Here is a 19,691-nt window from a genome sequence, read left to right on the forward strand (position 1 = left end):
GAATGATTTTATCCAATTCGTGTGGTTCTGTTTCAATGTCATATAATTTGGTATCTTTATTGTATTTAGTTTTGATTTGAAGTAAGTTAGCCAGTCAACTTTCATGTTCTGTTCTGCCAATTCTTCAATTGTTTTTAAGTTTCCCTGTCTATCAATATATTTCCTACTGGTTTTTTAGGGGACTTAATTTTATAGGACACTGGGGTTTTAAATTTTGTATATTTTAAATTATTTATTTAGCAATTACAGTTCTCTCTATTTTATCCTCCTCTTATTTATGTATTTATCCATTTAATAATTTTTAATTGTTATTATGTATGATGTTTTTGATATGGACTGTACACCGCCCCGAGTCCCTTTTGGGAGAGGGGGCGGTCTAGAAGTGCTAATTAAATTAAATTAAATTAAGTCTCTATATCTTAGCATTTTGTTCAAATCTATAAAATTTGGATGAGTCGTCCTTTCTGTCGGTGATAGCCAATTCGGAATTTTCACATAGTGGTTTTTTTTTTATTTTGAGCCATTTTTGCAATAACGCTCTTCTAATTAAATGATTTTGAAAATATTTGTGTGTTTTATTTTTATCATCCCATAGGAATGTGTGCCAGCCTGCTTGCAAATCATGGCCTTCCAAAGTCAAAATTCTTTTATTCTTTAGCTCTATCCAATCCTTCACCCATGTTATTGATACTGCCGATGCGTATAGATCCCAATTTGGTAATGCTAAACCTCCTCTCTCCTTGCTGTCTTGCATTGACTTTAGTTTAATCCTCGCTTTTCGTCCCTGCCAAATAAACCTAGCGGTTATTTTGTTTAATTCTTGAAAGAATTTTTTACCCGGATTAATAGGTGCGGCTTGCAACAGGAATAAGATTCTTGGTAGAATATTCATTTTAATTGTCGCTATACGCCCCATGAATGATAGTTAAATATTTTTCCAATTTTCTAACTCTTTCTTTATTTGTATCACTAATTTATTATAGTTATCATCTTTAATTGTGGAACATTTTGCCGACACCCAGATCCCCAAGTATTTCACTTTCTTAGTTATTTGCATTCTGGTTGTTATTTCCAGTTCCTCTTCTTGCTTTTTTTCATGTTCTTGGTTATCATTTTTGTTTTGTTTTTATTGATCTTTAATCCTGCCACTTCGCCATAATTGGGGTTTTAAACTGGTTTTAGAATTGTTTTTAATTATTTAAATTGGTTGTGGGTTTTATATACAGACGGTATGTGTGCGTTGTTTTTGTCTGATGTCTTATGTTATGTTTTGTTGTTTTGAACATGAACGGGTCTGTACACCGCTCCGAGTCCCTATGGAGAGAGGGGGCGGTCTATAAATTTAATAAACCTTAAACCATAAACCATTCTTCTAATTTTTGAATTAATTTCCGACTGGATTCTAATGGGTCCTCTAGTACAAATACTATAACCTGTTTTTTTTAATGTAACAAAATATTTGGAAATTTTATTAAATATGGATCAAAAGTTTAGCTATTTTTGATTTGTGCTGTACTTATGAGAGATTTTTGATGCAATAAATTTTATCCTGATTCTTGCTCAAGAATCTATAAATGTTGATTTCCATTTTTGGTAATCTGAATGCAGAATGAGATTAAGCAGATGCATTGAACAGTGGAATAGCTGCAAACTCAGATATTTTTAAAAGAAGAGTTTTTAAAAATACAGTAATTGTCATGATCCCCCACCCCCAATATTTTCACTATTCAAGAGCTTATATATATTCTAATAGTAGTGTGCTGTTTTAAATTCTTTTTAAAGTAGGATAACCAATTTTCTAACCTACATTTTTTTAGGCCATTAAGTGTCGCATTGCTAATGTTCTTGATACAAAACAGTGGAATGAAAACTACAAGAATATTATTGCTCCAATTCTTATAGGAAAATATTGTTCATTAATTATCACTGATGTTTCGATGGACGATATGCCTTGTTTTACAGTAGATGCTGTCTTGTCAGATTATGGTAAGTTTAGATAACAGTAATAATTTATATTTTTGTTATAACAATTGTTTATTAAACAAGGATTCCTACAATGAAGTTTAGTGAACAAACTTGAATTTTACAAAATCTACATTTATTCTGTTACTATGTCAGAAAACATGTTGAAAGAGAAAAGAATACTTTGCGTAAAAAATCTTTGTTTCCTGTGCTTTAATTTTTCCACAAGATTATCAATGGCATTATAAATAAGCAATTTTTTCCCACTTTGCAATCATTCACATCAGTCAAGTATATTTATATTTTATTCCTAAAAAAAATATCTTAATTTGCAATTCTAGTCTTTAAAATTATTTGAAAGCAATTATTTAGAACAGGTCTACGCAATTTGTAGATAAATTAAAAATAATCATAAAAAACGATATCACATGCTGATCAGCTGTTTAGTTAGTGGAGCAGTAAGAACTGGAGCTGATAGTGGCAGTGAAGCTTGGAGGCATTCAGTAGCATGTATTTTTGCTGCTTGGGGGTACAACATGTGACCTGTGGTCCATGGTTTAGAAGCTCACATGAATGCTGTCTGTTGCATTAGGTCAATTTTTCATAATTTCATATAAACCTGAAAAAAGATGGTGTTTTAAATAATCCTCTCATTTAAGTTAATGTGACTCTAAAATAGACTCTCCCTCCCCCCACCAAAACCTGACAAAAGGTAGGCTTACAGTTAATATAAAAAATACATTGTTTTTGACGTAACTTCAAAGCACTTCTTTCAAATCGTTTTTTGGTGAAAATCCAAATAACTTCTTTCAAATCATTGTTTTGAAATGTGCATTACTGTAGTACTCCAGCATACATACCGTGTCAATCTGTGGATTGCTTAATTTGTAATACAATATTTATCCTAAAAATTATTCTGTAGTTGGTCAAATATTACAAAGGTAGCAATGTCTGCCAAACAACTATAAAGAAGGCAAGATTATTAAAAATAATTCTTTGATGTTACAGTTCCAAATTGGAAGTAAATTTTAAACTAGGCAGAATTAATTCTACATGCACTTTGATTTACTGTATTAGTTTCTTTATAATCTTTCAATGTTTTCATGAATCAAGTTACTGGTTTTCAGACTGATATATTTAACGCCAATATGCCAAACGCCAATATTGTGCCACTCTCATTGCATCCGCGGAGAACCGCCCTGCCGCCCTGTTTCGGGTGTCCCTCTCCCTCTTGTTTCAGAGGCCGCGGGAGGCCCCCCTACAGGGCAGGGCAGAGGAATTTGGTAAATATCTGCAGGATAAAATCGCTCAAATCCGGAGAGATTGGGTTCCTGTCAGTGATCCAATGGAGACGTCCATGGCGAGTCTTGAGGTATCGATCTGGGAGGAGTTTGACTTGGTTGCCATCGAGGATTTGGACAGATTGCGTGGACGACTGCGACCCACCACATGTTTATTGGACCCGTGCCCCTCCTGGCTTGTACTGGCATCCTGGGAGGTTACATGAGACTGGCTCCTGGGCCTAGTGAATGCTTCGCTGAGCGAGGGGTCTCTCCCGGCCGCCTTGAAAGAGGCGGTGGTGAGACCCTTGCTCAAGAAGCCTTCCCTGGACCCTTTGGAGCTGGCCAATTATCGTCCTGTCTCCAACCTTCCCTTTTTGGCGAAGGTTGTAGAGAGAGTGGTGGCCTACCAGTTTCCACGACATCTGGAGGAAAATGATTATCTAGACCCGCGCCAGTCCGGCTTCCGCCCCGGTCACAGCACGGAGACGGCCTTGGTCGCGTTGGTGGATGATCTCTGGAGGGCCAGAGACAGAGGTTGTTCCTCTATCCTGGTCCTATTAGACCTCTCGGCGGCTTTTGATACCATCGACCATGGTATCCTGCTGCGCCGGCTGGAGGGGTTGGGGGTCCGGGGCACCGTTTTGCGGTGGTTTGGCTCCTACCTTTCTGACCGGACACAGCGTGTGTTGGCAGGAGAAGAGAGGTCGACCCTACGCCCCCTTACTTGTGGGGTGCCACAGGGGTCGGTCCTCTCGCCACTCCCCTCCAACACATATATGAAGCCGCTGGGTGAGATCATCCGTGGTTTCGGGGTGGGATACCATCTGTACGCTGATGATACTCAGCTGTACTTTTCCACCCCGAACCACCCCAACGAGGCCATCGAAGTGATGTCCCGGTGTGTGGAAGCCGTACGGATCTGGATGGATGACAACCGATTCAAGCTCAACCCCTCCAAGACGGAGTGGCTGTGGGTGCCAGCTCCCCGGTTCAGCCAATTAATTCCATCATTGGCCATTGGGGGCGTTCAACTTGCCCCCGTGGAGCGGGCGCGCAATTTGGGCGTCCTGGATGCCCGGCTGTCCATGGATGACCATGTGACAGCCGTGGCAAGGGGGGCGTTGCACCAGGTTCGCCTGGTGCGTCAATTGCGCCCCCTACTGGACCGGGACGCCTTACGCACAGTCACTCATGCGCTGGTGACGTCTCGCTTGGACTACTGTAACGCTCTCTACATGGGGCTTCCCTTGAAATGCACCCGGAGGCTACAGTTGGTCCAGAACGCAGCCGCGCGGGTAATTATGGGGAGTACTAGCTACTCCCATGTGACACCGTTCCTGCACGAGCTGCACTGGCTTCCTGTGGTCTATCGGGTGCGTTTCAAGGTTTTGATAATAATCTTTAAAGCGCTCCATGGCTCAGGACCTAGTTACTTGCGGGATCGTATTCTGCCCCATACATCCCTGCGACCAATCCGCTCGCACAGAGAGGGCCTCCTCCAGGTGCCGTCCACTAGACAGTGTCGGGGGGCGGCGCCTAGGAGTAGAGCCTACTCTGTGGCGGGCCCAGCCCTGTGGAATGACCTCCCTCCGGATATTAGGAATACCTCTGACCTCCGCTCCTTTCGTATTAAGCTTAAGACCCACCTTTTCCAAGCAGCTGGCCTGGCTCAACTTTGATCTAACCCAGTGCTTCTCAATTATTTTCTGTCATGCCCCCCCAGGAAGAAGAAAACATTTCGCGCCCCCCCCCGCGCGCGACTGTAAATAGTATAATTTGTCTATAAAATTGTTATAAGTAGACCTCTGCATAACATAGCACACCGGTCTTTCCTCGTCTCCCACCGTAGTCACATGCTTTCTTTCCTCTTTCCCTCTTACTTGTCTATCCTTCCTTCCACCCTCCCTTCCTCCTTCCCTTCCTTCCTGCCTCCCTTCCAGTTCCCTCCTTCCTCTTTCCCCCTGCCTGCCTGCCTTCTTTCCCTCCTGCTTATCTATGCTTCCTTCCTTCCTTGCACCTCCCTCCCTTCTGCCTGCCTGCCTTCTTTCCTCTTTCCCTATCCTCCTATCCTTCCTTTCTCCCTCCCTCCTTCCCTGCCTCCCTTCCAGTTCCATTCTTCCCTCCTTCCTTCTGCCTCCTTCCTGCCTGCTTGCCTTCTTTCCTCTTTCCCTCTTACTTGTCTATCCTTCCTTCCACCCTCCCTTCCTCCTTCCCTTCCTTCCTGCCTCCCTTCCAGTTCCCTCCTTCCTCTTTCCCCCTGCCTGCCTGCCTTCTTTCCTCTTTCCCTATCCTCCTATCCTTCCTTTCTCCCTCTCTCCTTCCCTGCCTCCCTTCCAGTTCCATTCTTCCCTCCTTCCTTCTGCCTCCTTCCTGCCTGCTTGCCTTCTTTCCTCTTTCCCTCTTACTTGTCTATCCTTCCTTCCACCCTCCCTTCCTCCTTCCCTTCTTTCCTGCCTCCCTTCCAGTTCCCTCCTTCCTCTTTCCCCCTGCCTGCCTGCCTTCTTTCCTCTTTCCCTATCCTCCTATCCTTCCTTTCTCCCTCCCTCCTTCCCTGCCTCCCTTCCAGTTCCATTCTTCCCTCCTTCCTTCTGCCTCCTTCCTGCCTGCTTGCCTTCTTTCCTCTTTCCCTCTTACTTGTCTATCCTTCCTTCCACCCTCCCTTCCTCCTTCCCTTCCTTCCTGCCTCCCTTCCAGTTCCCTCTTTCCTCTTTCCCCCTGCCTGCCTGCCTTCTTTCCTCTTTCCCTATCCTCCTATCCTTCCTTTCTCTCTCCCTCCTTCCCTGCCTCCCTTCCAGTTCCATTCTTCCCTCCTTCCTTCTGCCTCCTTCCTGCCTGCTTGCCTTCTTTCCTCTTTCCCTCTTGCTTGTCTATCCTTACTCCCTCCTCCCCTTCTTCCCTCCTTCCCTGCCAGCAGCTCCTCCAGCATCCCAGCTGGAAGCAGCAGCACAACAGTCGCCGTTACCAGGGGCGAAGGGGTGGCGATGGCAAGATCGGGCGACCGCCGCCCCTTTGTCCCTTCCCCAACAGCGGCTGTTGCTCTTCCGCTTCCAGACGGGCTGGCGGGGAGGCGAGCTACCTGCATAAAGACGCCGCCGAGGGCATGGCAGAATATATCCCGGCTTGAAGTGGCAGCGCTGGGGACTGCTCAGAGACTCATCAGAGCTGCGGGCTGGAGCTGTGCAAAAAGTCTGCTTGGGCTGGGGGGGGGAAGGGAGGGAAGCCTGGGACAGCCATGCTTCCCTCCCTCCCACCCCCGCCCGAGCAGGCTTTGTGCACAGCTCCAGCCCGCGGCGCCAATGAAAATCCACAGTCCGAAGTGCTGCCACTTCCAGGCGGGATATATTATGCCTCGCCCACGCCGCCCACGCCGTTGCACCCAGATGGAAAGGGAGCTTTCGCGCCCCCCTTTATGGAGCCTCGCGCCCCCCCAGGGGGGGCGCCCCACTATTTGAGAACCGCTGATCTAACCATATCGCTCCTGACGGGTTTTTACTGGGTATTTTAATTATATTTAATTATCTAGGGGTTTTTAAATACTGTATTTTAATTGTTTTATTTATCAGCCGACCTCCTCCTTGTGTATGTCTCGGTATATGTCTCTGTTATATGTTTGTTCTGTCCACATTTCATATGTTATTTCATATGTTTATTTCATATGTTTCATTGTACGCCGCCCCGAGTCCTTCGGGAGAGGGTGCGGCTAAGAAATAAATATTTTTATTATTATTATTTTTATTATTTTTATTATTATTATTATTATTATTATTATTATTATTATTATTATTATTATTATTATTATTATTATTATTATTATTATTATTATTATTATTATTATTATTATTATTATTAATTTTGTACATCTTAATATACTTCCTATGAAGAAAATCTCATTTAAATCATTGGGACTGCCACAGTATAAAATAACATTTATACTTTCCACGCTTTTTTTTAGTTTGCCTTATCACCAACTTAGGATTGTTTCAATATTTCCTTTCTATTCTTCTTATTCGGAATATCAAAAATCTGAAGTTTTTAAAAATCTTCCTTCAATTCTTGAACGTCTTTCTTCAGAATTGACACTCAACTTCCCAAACTTACTGGCCAACATATAATCCCAAAACAAAATATCCACAGATAAAAATTTAGCTAAAATTTCCCCAAATAAGTAATTAAAATGTAATTTTTCCATTAGACCAGTGGTGGGTTTCAATTTATTTTACTACTGGTTTGTGCATGTGCACATTTTTCTACGCATTCTTCTCTGCATTGGACTTTTTTTTTTAAAAAAAGACCAAAACTAGTAAAAACAAAGTCCTTAAAGTAAAATCAGATATAAATGTAAATCAGATCAAACTACCCCAGATTGGGTTCTGTCACCACTGACTTCCTTATGACAAATGTGAAATCATAATTTAGAGTTCCAAAATAAACAGTAAGAAAATGAAAAAAGGTCATATTAAAATCCAGCAGAGGGTTATAGAAATGAATCTGCATTTAACCAGTCGATTAAAGTATAGATCAAATAGTAAGAAAAAATTTAAAAGGTATAAACAAAAAGCTGAAGAAAAAGATGGAAAACCCAAACTTCTGATAGCTCCTACCATGAAGCCATCATTGAGGTCCCTCTTTTTTGAAGGCTTTGCAATCATTTGAGGGCCACCTCGGGTTGTTCCTTGTTGCTCCCATTCAAATCTGGGGCTAAATAGCCAGCTGTGGCAATATAATCAGTTGTTTGCTGGTGGGAGATCCCCTATTGCTCGGTATGCTGTCTTGGGGGAAGACCTGGCCAACATATAGTCCTAAAGGTGCTTTTTCCAAAAGGGAGCTGGACTTTGTTGGTTTTTTTCTTTGAAAACTTTTTGCTTCTCATCCAAGAAGCTTCTTTAGTTAGAACAGAAGATGAGAAACAAAACATTTCCCAAACATATTGCATCTCTACTGTACTATGAAAAAAATATAAATGTTTTTTGATCCTTTGGAAGATGGTTCAAAATTTGTGTTGAAAAAAAAATGGTTTAGAATAGTTAATATTGATTAATTCATACATCTTTAGCTAACTCTGAAATAGATTTATGTTTTTGATGTATTTGTTTTATTTTCTTAGATAGATGCAAATGTTTGTTTTATAAAGATATAAGCAGAGTTTTCATCTGCAATATTTTTTTCTATTGCTAAACTATAAATTGGATAAGGTATGATTTTTCAAGAAGTCAGAATTGTGGCTTTGAAAACATTTTGCAAATATCTTCGTATAAACTAGAGGTTATATATGTAGTATATGTATTAATAGGTAAACACTTGCATGAAATTATTTTGGAAAATATGCATGACCGGAATGCAAAGGAGAAGGATATTAAGAAGGAAACTTCAGTTATGGGTAAGTTCATTGGGTGTTTTTTTCCGTATATGAAATCAGGCAAAGTTCATGTCAAAAAATATGCACTACTATAGAACATTTGAAGATCTAGGAAGGAAGTACATCATTTTGGGGTTCTCATCGATCCATCTAATCTATAAAAGAGGACTGGAAAAGAAAAGAAAATTGCAAATGAATGAACAGGTACACATTTTTGAGAGATGAACTAGGATTTGAATTTTTGAGACAATGGACAACTAGTAGGAAATAGTTCATACCTCATCTGAAAGGAATATAATCAGATCACTTTCCTGATATGGTCTATTTTGTAGGACTGACAGTAATTTATTAGAATCAGTGGCGTAAAAGTCCTTTCCATAAGACAGCAATTTTTGCTATTGTGGCAGAGACAATATAGTCCTGTAAAACATTTGGATTTTGTGATAGTACACCTTTCCTTATCACTGTTGCAACCAATATTCTGTAGTTCATGGTGGGAGGGAATATTTTCCCTTTAATGAATTTCATGTACCTTTGTAAACTCTGGTTTGATTGTATTGGCATTCATAGATTGAATATTATAATAGATAGCAGATACTTATTTTAATAGTGGTTAGTTAGGAAGGTGACGGATCTTTCTACACAGATTCTTAAATATATAACTGGACCTTGCAAATCAGATTTTAAGTATCATTTTTCCCTTAGATCATACTGTGGGGAAAAAATCCGTTCTAGAAAAGAAAGTGGAATGGAAAGAACTGGATCATACTGATTGCTTAACTCCAAAGATTGTCTCAGTATCTATAGGACATACATTTTTCGGCATGGTTGCCCACGTACAAAACCCAGGAACTTTTTTTTGTCAACAGACAGTAAATGGCTGTAAGTCCTTCTTTTATGTTGAGATATAAATACTTGTGCACCTGTATATTTTCTGCATTTAATAAATTATTGAGATAGGATGTACACATTTCTGTGTGATAAATGAGTATGGGAAGAGAACAGCATTAAAAGGTAAACTTAAGGCTGATACAGCATTAAAATGTAAAATACAGTCTGAAAATTGTTTTATAATTTATCATGAGCTATATAAATAATTGATTTCAGGTCCAAATGAAAGTCTTAGTAGGCTAAAACGGGCAATGTTACTAAAACTATGTATTTTTTAAACATCTTTTGCTCTTTTTTATATAGCAATTTTCATGTAAGTATATGTGTTATTAGGCAAACTTTCTCAACTTCAAGTATCCCTACGTGAATATTGTGAAAATACCTCGATCACCCCAGATTTTTGCCCAGCAGTAGGAGATGTGTGTTGTGCTCAGTTTACAGGTATGGAGAAGGAAGAGACTGCTTGAATATTCATTATTATTATCACAAATATTATTATATCATTTCTATTTGTACTAATCAGGAATCCTTAGTATTATGTGTCTATTTAAAGAATAGGTAATCAAACCTCTAAAATACTTGGAATCTAATGTTCAGCATAGAAAAGAAACAGCGAGAATAATGGTTAGCCGCTAATACGTATTTATTTAGGCTTTATAATGCAATTTGAACATAAACTTGCTTGAATTTTATATTAATGATACAAAAGTAAGCAAAAGCTGGACTGTTAGATTTCTTAGCCTGCATTTATCACAGGAAGTTAAAACAAATTAAAACTATTGGTAAAAAATTAGGATGTGAATACACTATTAAATAATGAGACATTTAGCCCTCTTTGAAGAAATCTGTACCGGCGTTAGAAGTATTATATGACCACAAATAAATCCATTCTCTTGGGTGCTGTTTTCTAAAACCCAGTTTGATAAGTGGTTTATAAAATTCCAGCTTCAGATTTACCATTAGCACTGAGATGGAACTATTAGAAGGGAAACAAAAATAGTATGAAACTGTTACTGAAACTTCAGCTACTATAAAATGTAAAGCTTGACTATGGTTCAGCAGCTTTTGGCAAATCTCTTTCTCTATTCCCTTCTATTTCATGTACCATATCGTCTTTTGAAGCACAAATATTTTCATTTTAAAATAGGCAATAAAATGTTTGCTGGCCTTCTGATAGGCTCGGTGTACCTTGTTTTTTAAGAGGATAAATTAGAACTGTCCCTATTGTTATTATCTCTATTTGTGTATAGAGCACCTTATTATTTTGTGATTTTATTTATTACATCAAACTTTATTTTATATTGTATTTTAACATTATTGTATCACCACTGATACACTTTTAAAGAAGAAATAATTAAGATTAAATATGACTGACTTCCACATTTTTTTCTTCAGAAGATAACCAGTGGTATCGTGCAACAGTGATATCCTTTATTTCAGAGAAAATTGCTTTAGTGGGATACATAGATTATGGAAATGTTGAAATGCTACAGTTAAATAGACTTCGACCAATTGTTCAGAAATTAATGGAATTACCAATGCAAGCTATGAATTGTACCCTAGCAGGTAGGAAACAAATAATTATAATTCAGTATTGATGGAACAATGATTTATTGTAAAGAAATCCTTAAGACAGGGGTTCCCAACCAGGTGTTCTCGCACTCCCTGGGAGGGCGAGACAATATTCCAAGGGGTGCAAAAACTTGGGTTTAGAAGTTTCAAAATTATAGTTTATATTCAAATAATTATTTACTTTTCTAAGGATTCTGGGAATATATCAGAAGTGTTCTAGGGGTGGCGGTATAGAAAAGGATGGGAACCCCTGCCTTAATGCTTCATTTTTTAATTGTGCCTCTGTAATACATGGTATATACCAATTGTATTGATACGTATATCATTCTTTTAAGAAAGTATTTTTGAATACACTCAGCAAAAATGTATATATTGCTTTTGAACACAATAGGACTGTCTAATTAGAACAAATTAGTCCTGTTGACTAATTCAGCTATTTATAATTAAAGAGAGCAACTTCATCAGAATTGCATTAGGGCCATAAAATTATAAGAAATCTGTATGGATAGATGAAAACATTAGCACAATATTAATTACTTTGTATATTTTTTCATTATTTCTCTGTAAATTCTGAGAAATATTTTTATAGTAATCTGTGAGTACCCCAGGAAATATGGCTTGAGCTGAGTGACGCTTTGACCAGTGGGAGAACACAAGGAACCTCCCCAAAGATTGCATTATTTTTGCCAATTGAGTGTCCCCTAGACAACAGTGTTGTCACTGGCAAATCCTTTCAATCCGAAGCGCCCTTCGGTTGGTTTTGTAGGTGCTTCTTACATGAATAACGACAGACAGTATCTCTTCTTTAACCCTTATAGTTCATATCAAAGATATTTTTGTTATATTTGAAAAAGCCTAAGCAATTAAAGATGCACAAATGCAGAGTCCAGGTAAGACAAAAGAGTACTGGCTCAGCAAGATCTAGGGCTCACTGAATATGGCACCAATACCATGTGTGAAGATAGTTTGTATTATGGAGATAGCTGTAATGCACATGTGTTGAAACCAGCTGCTTCAAGTAAGTCAATAGTTCCCAGTGTTCCCTTTAGTGGGAAAGTACCTTTGACACTCCCTGCTAAATTAAACAGATGTGTAATACAAGGATCAAAACCAACCTGGTTAAAAAAAAAATCTGCATCCTTTAATGACACACTGAATCCTCTTTTATTCATTTGTCAGCCAAAAAGGGATGTAAATACTTCATTAAGATGTAACAAAATATCTTCAATAGCACTATTTAGGTATGAAAAATAGTTTCTATTTGGATGCATACAAAGAGAACATAGAAATGTGAAATACATGATAAAGTGGTAAGCAAGCCAATATCCTAAGGATAATGAAAATCCCTAAAATGTATTGCAATATTGGATTGTTCTTTAAAAAGTAGTGCTTGGGAGATATAGTTCAGCTGCAGAGAAATTAGGTAGTCTGTTTTCATGTATGACATTTAAAAAATTATCCTTCTATTTTCAGGGGTGAAACCAGTATCTGGGACCTGGCCGGCAGAAGCAACTTTTGCCATGAAGCAACTGGTCCAGAATAAAGTGGTTGCCATAAAAGTCACTGACAAAAAAATGAACACTTTTGTTGTAGAAATTACAGATAAATCTGTGACTCCATCAATTAATATATCTAAATGTCTTTTAGAGTTAGGTTATGCAGTGGAAGAAGCACCTATTGTTTTGAAACAAAATGAAACAATGAAAGAAACAAATGGTAAGTGTATAAGTTATTACTATAATGAGTTCATATTAAAGCATTCAAATTATTTTTATAGTATATGGATGATAACTTTAATAACAATGGTGATTTAATACAAACTACTAGTCTTAATTATAATGACTAGGACAAGGATAGGTACTTTTTTAGGGTCAGAAACAAATTTGGATTTTAGAGACCAAGGTATGGTTTTAAAAAGTAGCTGCCATGATGGGTGGGACCTACAAAAACTATGGTTTTTCTCTGAAGATAAATTAGCTATCCAAGATAAAATCTTCCTACTTTAAAGTTTATGAAACCCAGCACTATTTCTGCAAAGAAATATTATGTCAGGCTAATTATTCATTTTGTAGCAGGACACAAATGTTCAAATTATTTTGCAAAATTCAGACGGAAAAAAGACTAGTAAGCACAAAGTGGCATGTTCATGGATCTTTTGGGCAACGCCCATTCCTTACATTATTTAGAATTTTATATATTATTTGTTATATTTTATTCAGTTACCAGTTGACATTGATTAATGTTGAAATTAAAACTGATGCTTTTAAAAATGAATAGAATTGATAGATATTTTAGTAGGATTATATGTGTATTGTTTCTTGTATATCTTAATTTATTTTATTTAGAGGGTTATTAAGATATAGTTGTAGCTCTTCATATTCATTTTTCCTTTCCTATAGGTGAAAAGCAGGAGCCTGTTAATTGGTCTTGGGTCACATTAACAGATAAACAGGTGGTAAATGTCATGGTATCTGTGTTGTACAACCCCAGCAAGTTCTATTGCCAGATATTAAACGAAGACGGTACATCTTTTTTTCCGCCTTTACTTTCTAATCCCACTTGGGGCTAGAAATAGGTTTGCTAGCTTCAGGAAAAGGGAATTAACATAATAAACATTCTATTTAAATAAATATATTGTAATTTGGAGCAAAATAATTAAATGTTAAATGTATGTTGACACATCAGTAAAGAGAACTTGGGATGAGGTGCGAGATCACAAAATGTCAAGCTAGTGCACAGAACTAGGCAAATTAGTGGTATTTGGAAAATAGTGAACATAAAACTATGGAAGAAGTTTCATTAACTAGGAAAAATATGAAGCAGGAATTTAAAATACTTGAAGAAATATCCTGAAATGAACCCTAACTGTGATGTGTTAGTGTGATCACCAAAGCAATATAGCTAATGAAATACAATTCTTAATCTGCTATAGAGATAAGAATGTTTATGCAGTTTGCAGATGTAAGTATCTTCTCAAAAACTAAATTGCGCAAGTCTATGGTATAACTTACTTTGTTAAATTATCAGAAAATTAATTAAATAAATGTGTATACAGTCCTGGAACTATATACATACTGACATAAAATAAGTACATTCTGCACTTATTTTTACCAAAGTGCCTTTTTTCTTTCTGGAGAAGTATCCTTGTTGGATATGTGGCGCTGCTCCACAAGTGCCCAGCTGTGAGACTCTTTTTCTTAAGTTGCGCTCAAGGAATCAGGTGGGATTGCTGATGCTGTACGAGCCTCCCTGCTATGTTGCAGCTTCCCTACCCGGACTCCTGGACCTGCAGTGGATTTCCCCAGGCTTATAGTTCTGGGGGACTTCAAACTATCATCCCTTGGTGCGGGATCAGAGGTAGCCTGAGATTTTATGGAAACCTTGACTTCCATGGACCTGTCCCAAGTCATTTAGGGCTTGACTAGGAATAGTGGTCACCCACCCAATTTGGTGTTCTTGTCGAAGCAGTGCCTATGTGACTGGAATTGGTGGACTTGTCCTTGGTCCCCCTGTCATGTCAGATCACAGTCTGGTGGCAATGAATTTCTCAAGAGCTGTACCCCTGCAGGGAGGCAGGACCTATTAGATTGGTCTGCTCCTGTCAACTAATGATGGAACCTGATGGGTTCCAGAAGGAGCTGGGGGTTATAACTGCAGATCTGCTGTACAATCTAGTCAAGCTCTTAGTTATTGTTTGGAATAGGAAGGTGACTGAGGCTCTGGATAGGATTGCTCCCATGCGACCTCTCCTCACCCGTAGACCTCTCTGACCTGCATGGAGGAACTGAGAGGGATGAAATGAATGAACGTACTTCTAGAGCGCTGCTGGGGAAGATAGGGTATGAACTTGATCAAAAATGGGTAAGAGACGCTATTAAGGCCTACATTATAGGTATTCATGCAGCGAAGTGTAAATACTTCTTTGCACTAATTGCATCTGCAGGTAATCGTCCAGTGACCCTCTTTTAGATGAGCCACCTCCTTATGGGGAGGAAGAAATTGAGGTCCACTTGAAGGAGTGCGCAAAGGAATTTGCAGATTTTCTGGAAAAGAAAATTGATCCACTTTGTTCCCAGTTAGATGCTGGCATGATTGCTGGTCTGGTGGAAGCCCCTGAGGCAGGTTCTTATCCTGTTATCTGGGATGGTTTGACCCTGTCGCTCCTGAGGAGTAGAAAGGATTCTAGGGAGTATGCACGCAAGCCCTGTGTTTTAGACCCATGTCTCTCCTGGCTTCTGAAAGCTTCCCGAGAAGTGACAGGCGGGTAGACTCTGACAGTGATTAATGCTTCCCTACAGGATGGGGTAGTGCCCCAGCACTTTTAAGAGGCTATGGTCTGCCCTCTTCTTAGAAAGCCATAGCTGGATTCCACCCTGTTGGATAATTTCTGACTTGTTTCCAATCTTCCCTTTTTGGGAAGACAGCTCCATAGGTTTCTGGATGAAACGGATTATCTAGACCCCTACCAATCAGGATTCAGGCCCGGATAGGGGACAGAAGGACATTGGTCACACTTTTGGATGATCTCTGGCAGGAGTGGGATGGGGGTAGTATCCATACTTGCTCTACTTGCGAGGTTCTGCAGGACTAGAAACTCTCTCCTTTCCTGTTCAACATTTATATGAAGCCATTGGGTGAAATCATCCATCATCATGGACTGAGGTATCATAAGCTGATGTGCACCAGTTATGCCCTTTCCTTGACTGACAATCCCTACTCACGGTCACTCCCTAGGACCAGTCATGCCCTAGTCACTTTCGGTCTTGATTATTGCAACATGCTCTGCTTGGGGGTGCCCTTGAAGAACATCTGGAAACTCCAGTTGGTGCAAAATGCAGTGGCCCACATGGTTTTGTGCAGACCTCAGGGTCCATATGCATCACCCCTCCTGCGGGAGTAGCATTGGTTGCCAATTTGTTTCAGGATGTAATTCAAAGTGCTAGTTGTCGCCTTTAAAGCCCTTCATGACTTGGCACTAGGTTATCTGAGGGACCGTCTCTTGCTGGTCACATCTCTCTGACCCATCAGAGCAGGGAGGCAAGGAATGTTGCGAGTCCCATCCCGTAGGCATATATATCTGGTGCAACCCAGAAAAAGGGCCTTCTCCATGATGTCTCCCTCTCTGGAACATCATTCTCCCACAGATTAGAATGGCCCCCACTCTTCCGGAAGGCACTGAAGACTTGGTTCTTCCGGCGGGCCTGGGTATTGCAGAGCGGGATGGAGCCCATTAAATGGCTCGTGTAATATATTGTCGCTGGGGTGGGTGGGGGTTATTATATTATTTTATCAATTTATTATATTATGATTCTCTTATTAGTTTTATTGTTTTATATATGAAGTTTTTTATATTTCTGTAAGTCGCCTTGAGTTGCCATGTGTGAATAGGTGGCAATAAAAATCTCCTAAAATAAATAAATAAGAGTGTCCCATGGGCATTTATTTGATCATTTTTAGAATGTTTGATTTATAAGCTTTTGCTACAAAGCTCAGGACAGATTTGACTAAAAGGAACAGTATTAACCTTGAGGTAATCTTAAAACGCCTCAATATCTCAACCAATTCTTTTCCAGATTTGAACGCTCTTAAAGAACTCAACTTATCTTTAGCAGAGTACTGTGAGAAAACAAAACCCAACGTTTCCCAAATAATAAAAGGGATGGTATATGGTGCTTATTTTTCTGGTAAATAATATTTTCCCTCTGTTTTTTTTTTTTTTTTTGAGAAATGTCAACCTTTGTTGTATGCATTTATCAAATTTGAATGTAAATTGAAGCGATAAAGGAATCATGTCTGAATGTTCCATTTTACCGTACTGTTGAATATTTATATTTCATATTCTAAATGATTAGTTTTACTTTACATTATACCTTGATTGTTGCAGCTTGATATAGATTTTTTCTTCTGAATATGATGCTTCTACATTTACTGTATTTCTTGCATTGTAAGAGAGTTAGTATCTACCTATAAATGATACTGGTATAAATTAAATGAAATTGGTTAAGCCCAGGTTTCTGGAAGAAAGTAAATTAATATTTATTCAATGTCCTTTGCTTTTAAATTAGGTGATGGTAAATGGTATCGTGCCCTTGTAAAAGATGTCATTTCACTTGAAGTAATTAAAGTTCAGTTTGTAGATTACGGAAATTATGAAGAAATTCCTCTAGATAAAATTAGACAGATTTCATCTACATTCTTGAAACTTCCCTTTCAGGGAATCAAATGTTGGCTTTCAGGTAATTTTAGTAGTAGGAAATTCTTGAATTTTGTATAAGATATTAATTTAAAATGTAAATAATACATCATAGTATTTGATTATGCTGGAAGATGTTCATTATGTACATTATACATTTGAATAATTTATCTTCATTTTATATTTTTGAAATAAAATAATTTAAATTTGCTTTTTATTAAGTTATGCTTTAAAATTCTGGGCCTTTAAAATGGTACAATTAATCCAAAATATCATAATACTTTCTAGTAAATATGGCTGAGTCTTTAAGTCCTGTCAAGTTGATTCTAACTAGGAATTAATGTAGAAATAATCCTTAATATGATGATTTAAAATGAGCTCAAATTTAATATATATATATAAAAAGATAGGAGGTAAACAGTAGTTTCTAGTATTGGCTAAAATTTGCAGTATGACAAGTCAAGATGCTTTATGTAGTCTATTGAGCAGTTACGTGGTTTTGTGATGCTACATTCCACTAATAGGATATACTTGCAGGCCTTAATAGAGATCAGACATAGAAAAATACTTCTTTCCTAATACAATATATTGAGCACTTCTGTTCATAACGGTTTTTGCACATTCCTATCAAAACATTTTGAACCATTCAGCAATCTAATTTCCTGCTATTTAATATTAAATTAGTTTTTCTATTGCTGCAATAGTCAAAAGATGAAAAATCATAGTTATATACTTTAATGCTTTGAGAAAACATAAAGTATTTCTCTTTTTAGTAGGAATTAATTCCTACTAAAATTAATACTTGCTCTTTAAGAAGTGTATGGAATATTGTGATCATTATGCTTTCAAAAAATATCATCTAAAGAGTAATGAAAGTCTTAAGTAAAGATTTCTTACTGTTCCCCACAGGTGTGAGACCCATAAATAACAAATGGACTACAGAAGCCATAACAACTTTTCAGACGTATGCAACTGAGAAAAAAATGCAGGCCAGAGTAATTTCTGTAATGAAGAATGGTGCTGAAGTGGAGCTTATTGATAATTCTAATAGCATTCCCATGATCAGTGAAATATTAATAAAGAAGCATTTGGCTTTTAAAGAAGACTTAATATTAAATCCAAATACATTACCATGTGAGTTGATAACAAGTAATTTCCAAAATAATGTAATATTACTATGGTTTGTAATGGTATGACAATCTCTAAAAATTGCTTAGCTAAGAAAAATTGTGTTCCAAGTTGGAAAAAAAACTAACCTTCTATAGAACATTTTGCACACGTTTTCTAACAAACATGGGAAGCAAGACTTAAGAACACATTATGGCGAACCAATGGCATGAGTGCCACACGTGGCATGTGGAGCCATTTGTCAGGGCACGCAAGACGTTGCCCTGTCAGCTGAGTTCAGCCTTTTTTAAAGCCATTTTTCGCCCTCCCCAGGCTCCAGAAGCTTTATAGGAGCCTGGGAAGGGTGAAAAGAGCTTCCCCCCCCCCCCCCCAGTGGCTCTCCGCAAAAAAACGAAGTTTGGACTTCTGATTTTCTCATCGGCTCGGTTTCAGCCCTCCGGAGACTTCAGGGAAGTCTCCTGAAGGTCCCTGAAGCCTCCGAAGGGCTTAAACCAACCCTACGAGCAAACTGGAAGTCACTTCCGTTTATCTCTTAGGGTGGTTTTTTCCGTCCAGAGGCTTCAGGGAAGCCTGAAGGTCCTTGAAGCCTCCAAAGGGCCTCCGTGGGGGGGGGAATGTTTTCGTCCTCCCCAGGCTCCTATAAAACCTCTGGAGCCTGGGGAGGGCGAAAAAATCATGCAAAAAATGGGAGGGGAGCGCCTCTCATGCGTGCATGTGCACTGGGGGGGAATCGCACATTGCATTATGGGTGCAACACACCCGCACATGACCCCCCTGCGCTCCCCCCACTTACGGCACGCGAGCCAAAAAAGGTTTGCCATCGCTGTAGTATGCTGTTTGACAATAGAAATACCCACAGTGTTCGATTTCATAATTTGAAACATTTATTCTAGTTGTAATGAACATATCCTAAGCTCAGTTTTATGTTTGGCAACCTGGCTGGGGAAAAACTAAATGTACACCACTCATAACATTCAAGGTCAGTATTTTATTATCACCCATGAACTCTTAACTTCCCAAAGTGTAGGATTTAAAAACAACAATAAACGTAACTACCATAATGGCAGTAATATCTACCTAATTCTTCTTCGTTTCTACTATACTCTCATCACAATTTTCTCCAGCTACTGATAAGTGGGTATGCACTTCCCGTTTTTTTTAAGCCAATTGCAGTATATCGTAACATGGCGTAAAATGTCTAAATTTATCCCAAGTGAGGGCAAAAAATCAGAAATATAAAATATTTCGCTTCAAACTTGGTACTACCTTTTCTGTTCTCTTTTAAGACTAGATTACAATTGTAACA

At 38.6% G+C, this 19,691-nt stretch overlaps 1 protein-coding gene across 6 annotated transcripts in view; it reads left to right on the forward strand.

The window, feature by feature from the left end:
- The window catches only part of TDRD1 (tudor domain containing 1), a 59,373-nt gene that overhangs the window by 22,838 nt on the left and 16,844 nt on the right, over positions 1 to 19,691 (forward strand). For 5 of the 6 annotated variants that reach the window (XM_081955654.1, XM_081955659.1, XM_081955657.1 and 2 more), the window contains 10 exons: positions 1,818 to 1,986; positions 8,536 to 8,622; positions 9,307 to 9,483; positions 9,826 to 9,933; positions 10,888 to 11,058; positions 12,538 to 12,780; positions 13,464 to 13,586; positions 16,638 to 16,748; positions 17,130 to 17,300; positions 18,167 to 18,391. In XM_081955654.1, the coding sequence (XP_081811780.1) occupies positions 1,818 to 1,986; positions 8,536 to 8,622; positions 9,307 to 9,483; positions 9,826 to 9,933; positions 10,888 to 11,058; positions 12,538 to 12,780; positions 13,464 to 13,586; positions 16,638 to 16,748; positions 17,130 to 17,300; positions 18,167 to 18,391 (1,585 nt within the window). The remainder of the gene's footprint in view (positions 1 to 1,817; positions 1,987 to 8,535; positions 8,623 to 9,306; positions 9,484 to 9,825; positions 9,934 to 10,887; positions 11,059 to 12,537; positions 12,781 to 13,463; positions 13,587 to 16,637; positions 16,749 to 17,129; positions 17,301 to 18,166; positions 18,392 to 19,691) is intronic. The other variant, XM_081955656.1, reaches the window with a different exon arrangement.

The sequence above is a fragment of the Natrix helvetica genome (genome assembly GCF_964273705.1).
Source record: "Natrix helvetica genome assembly, chromosome: 5".
Lineage (NCBI taxonomy): Eukaryota > Metazoa > Chordata > Lepidosauria > Squamata > Natricidae > Natrix > Natrix helvetica.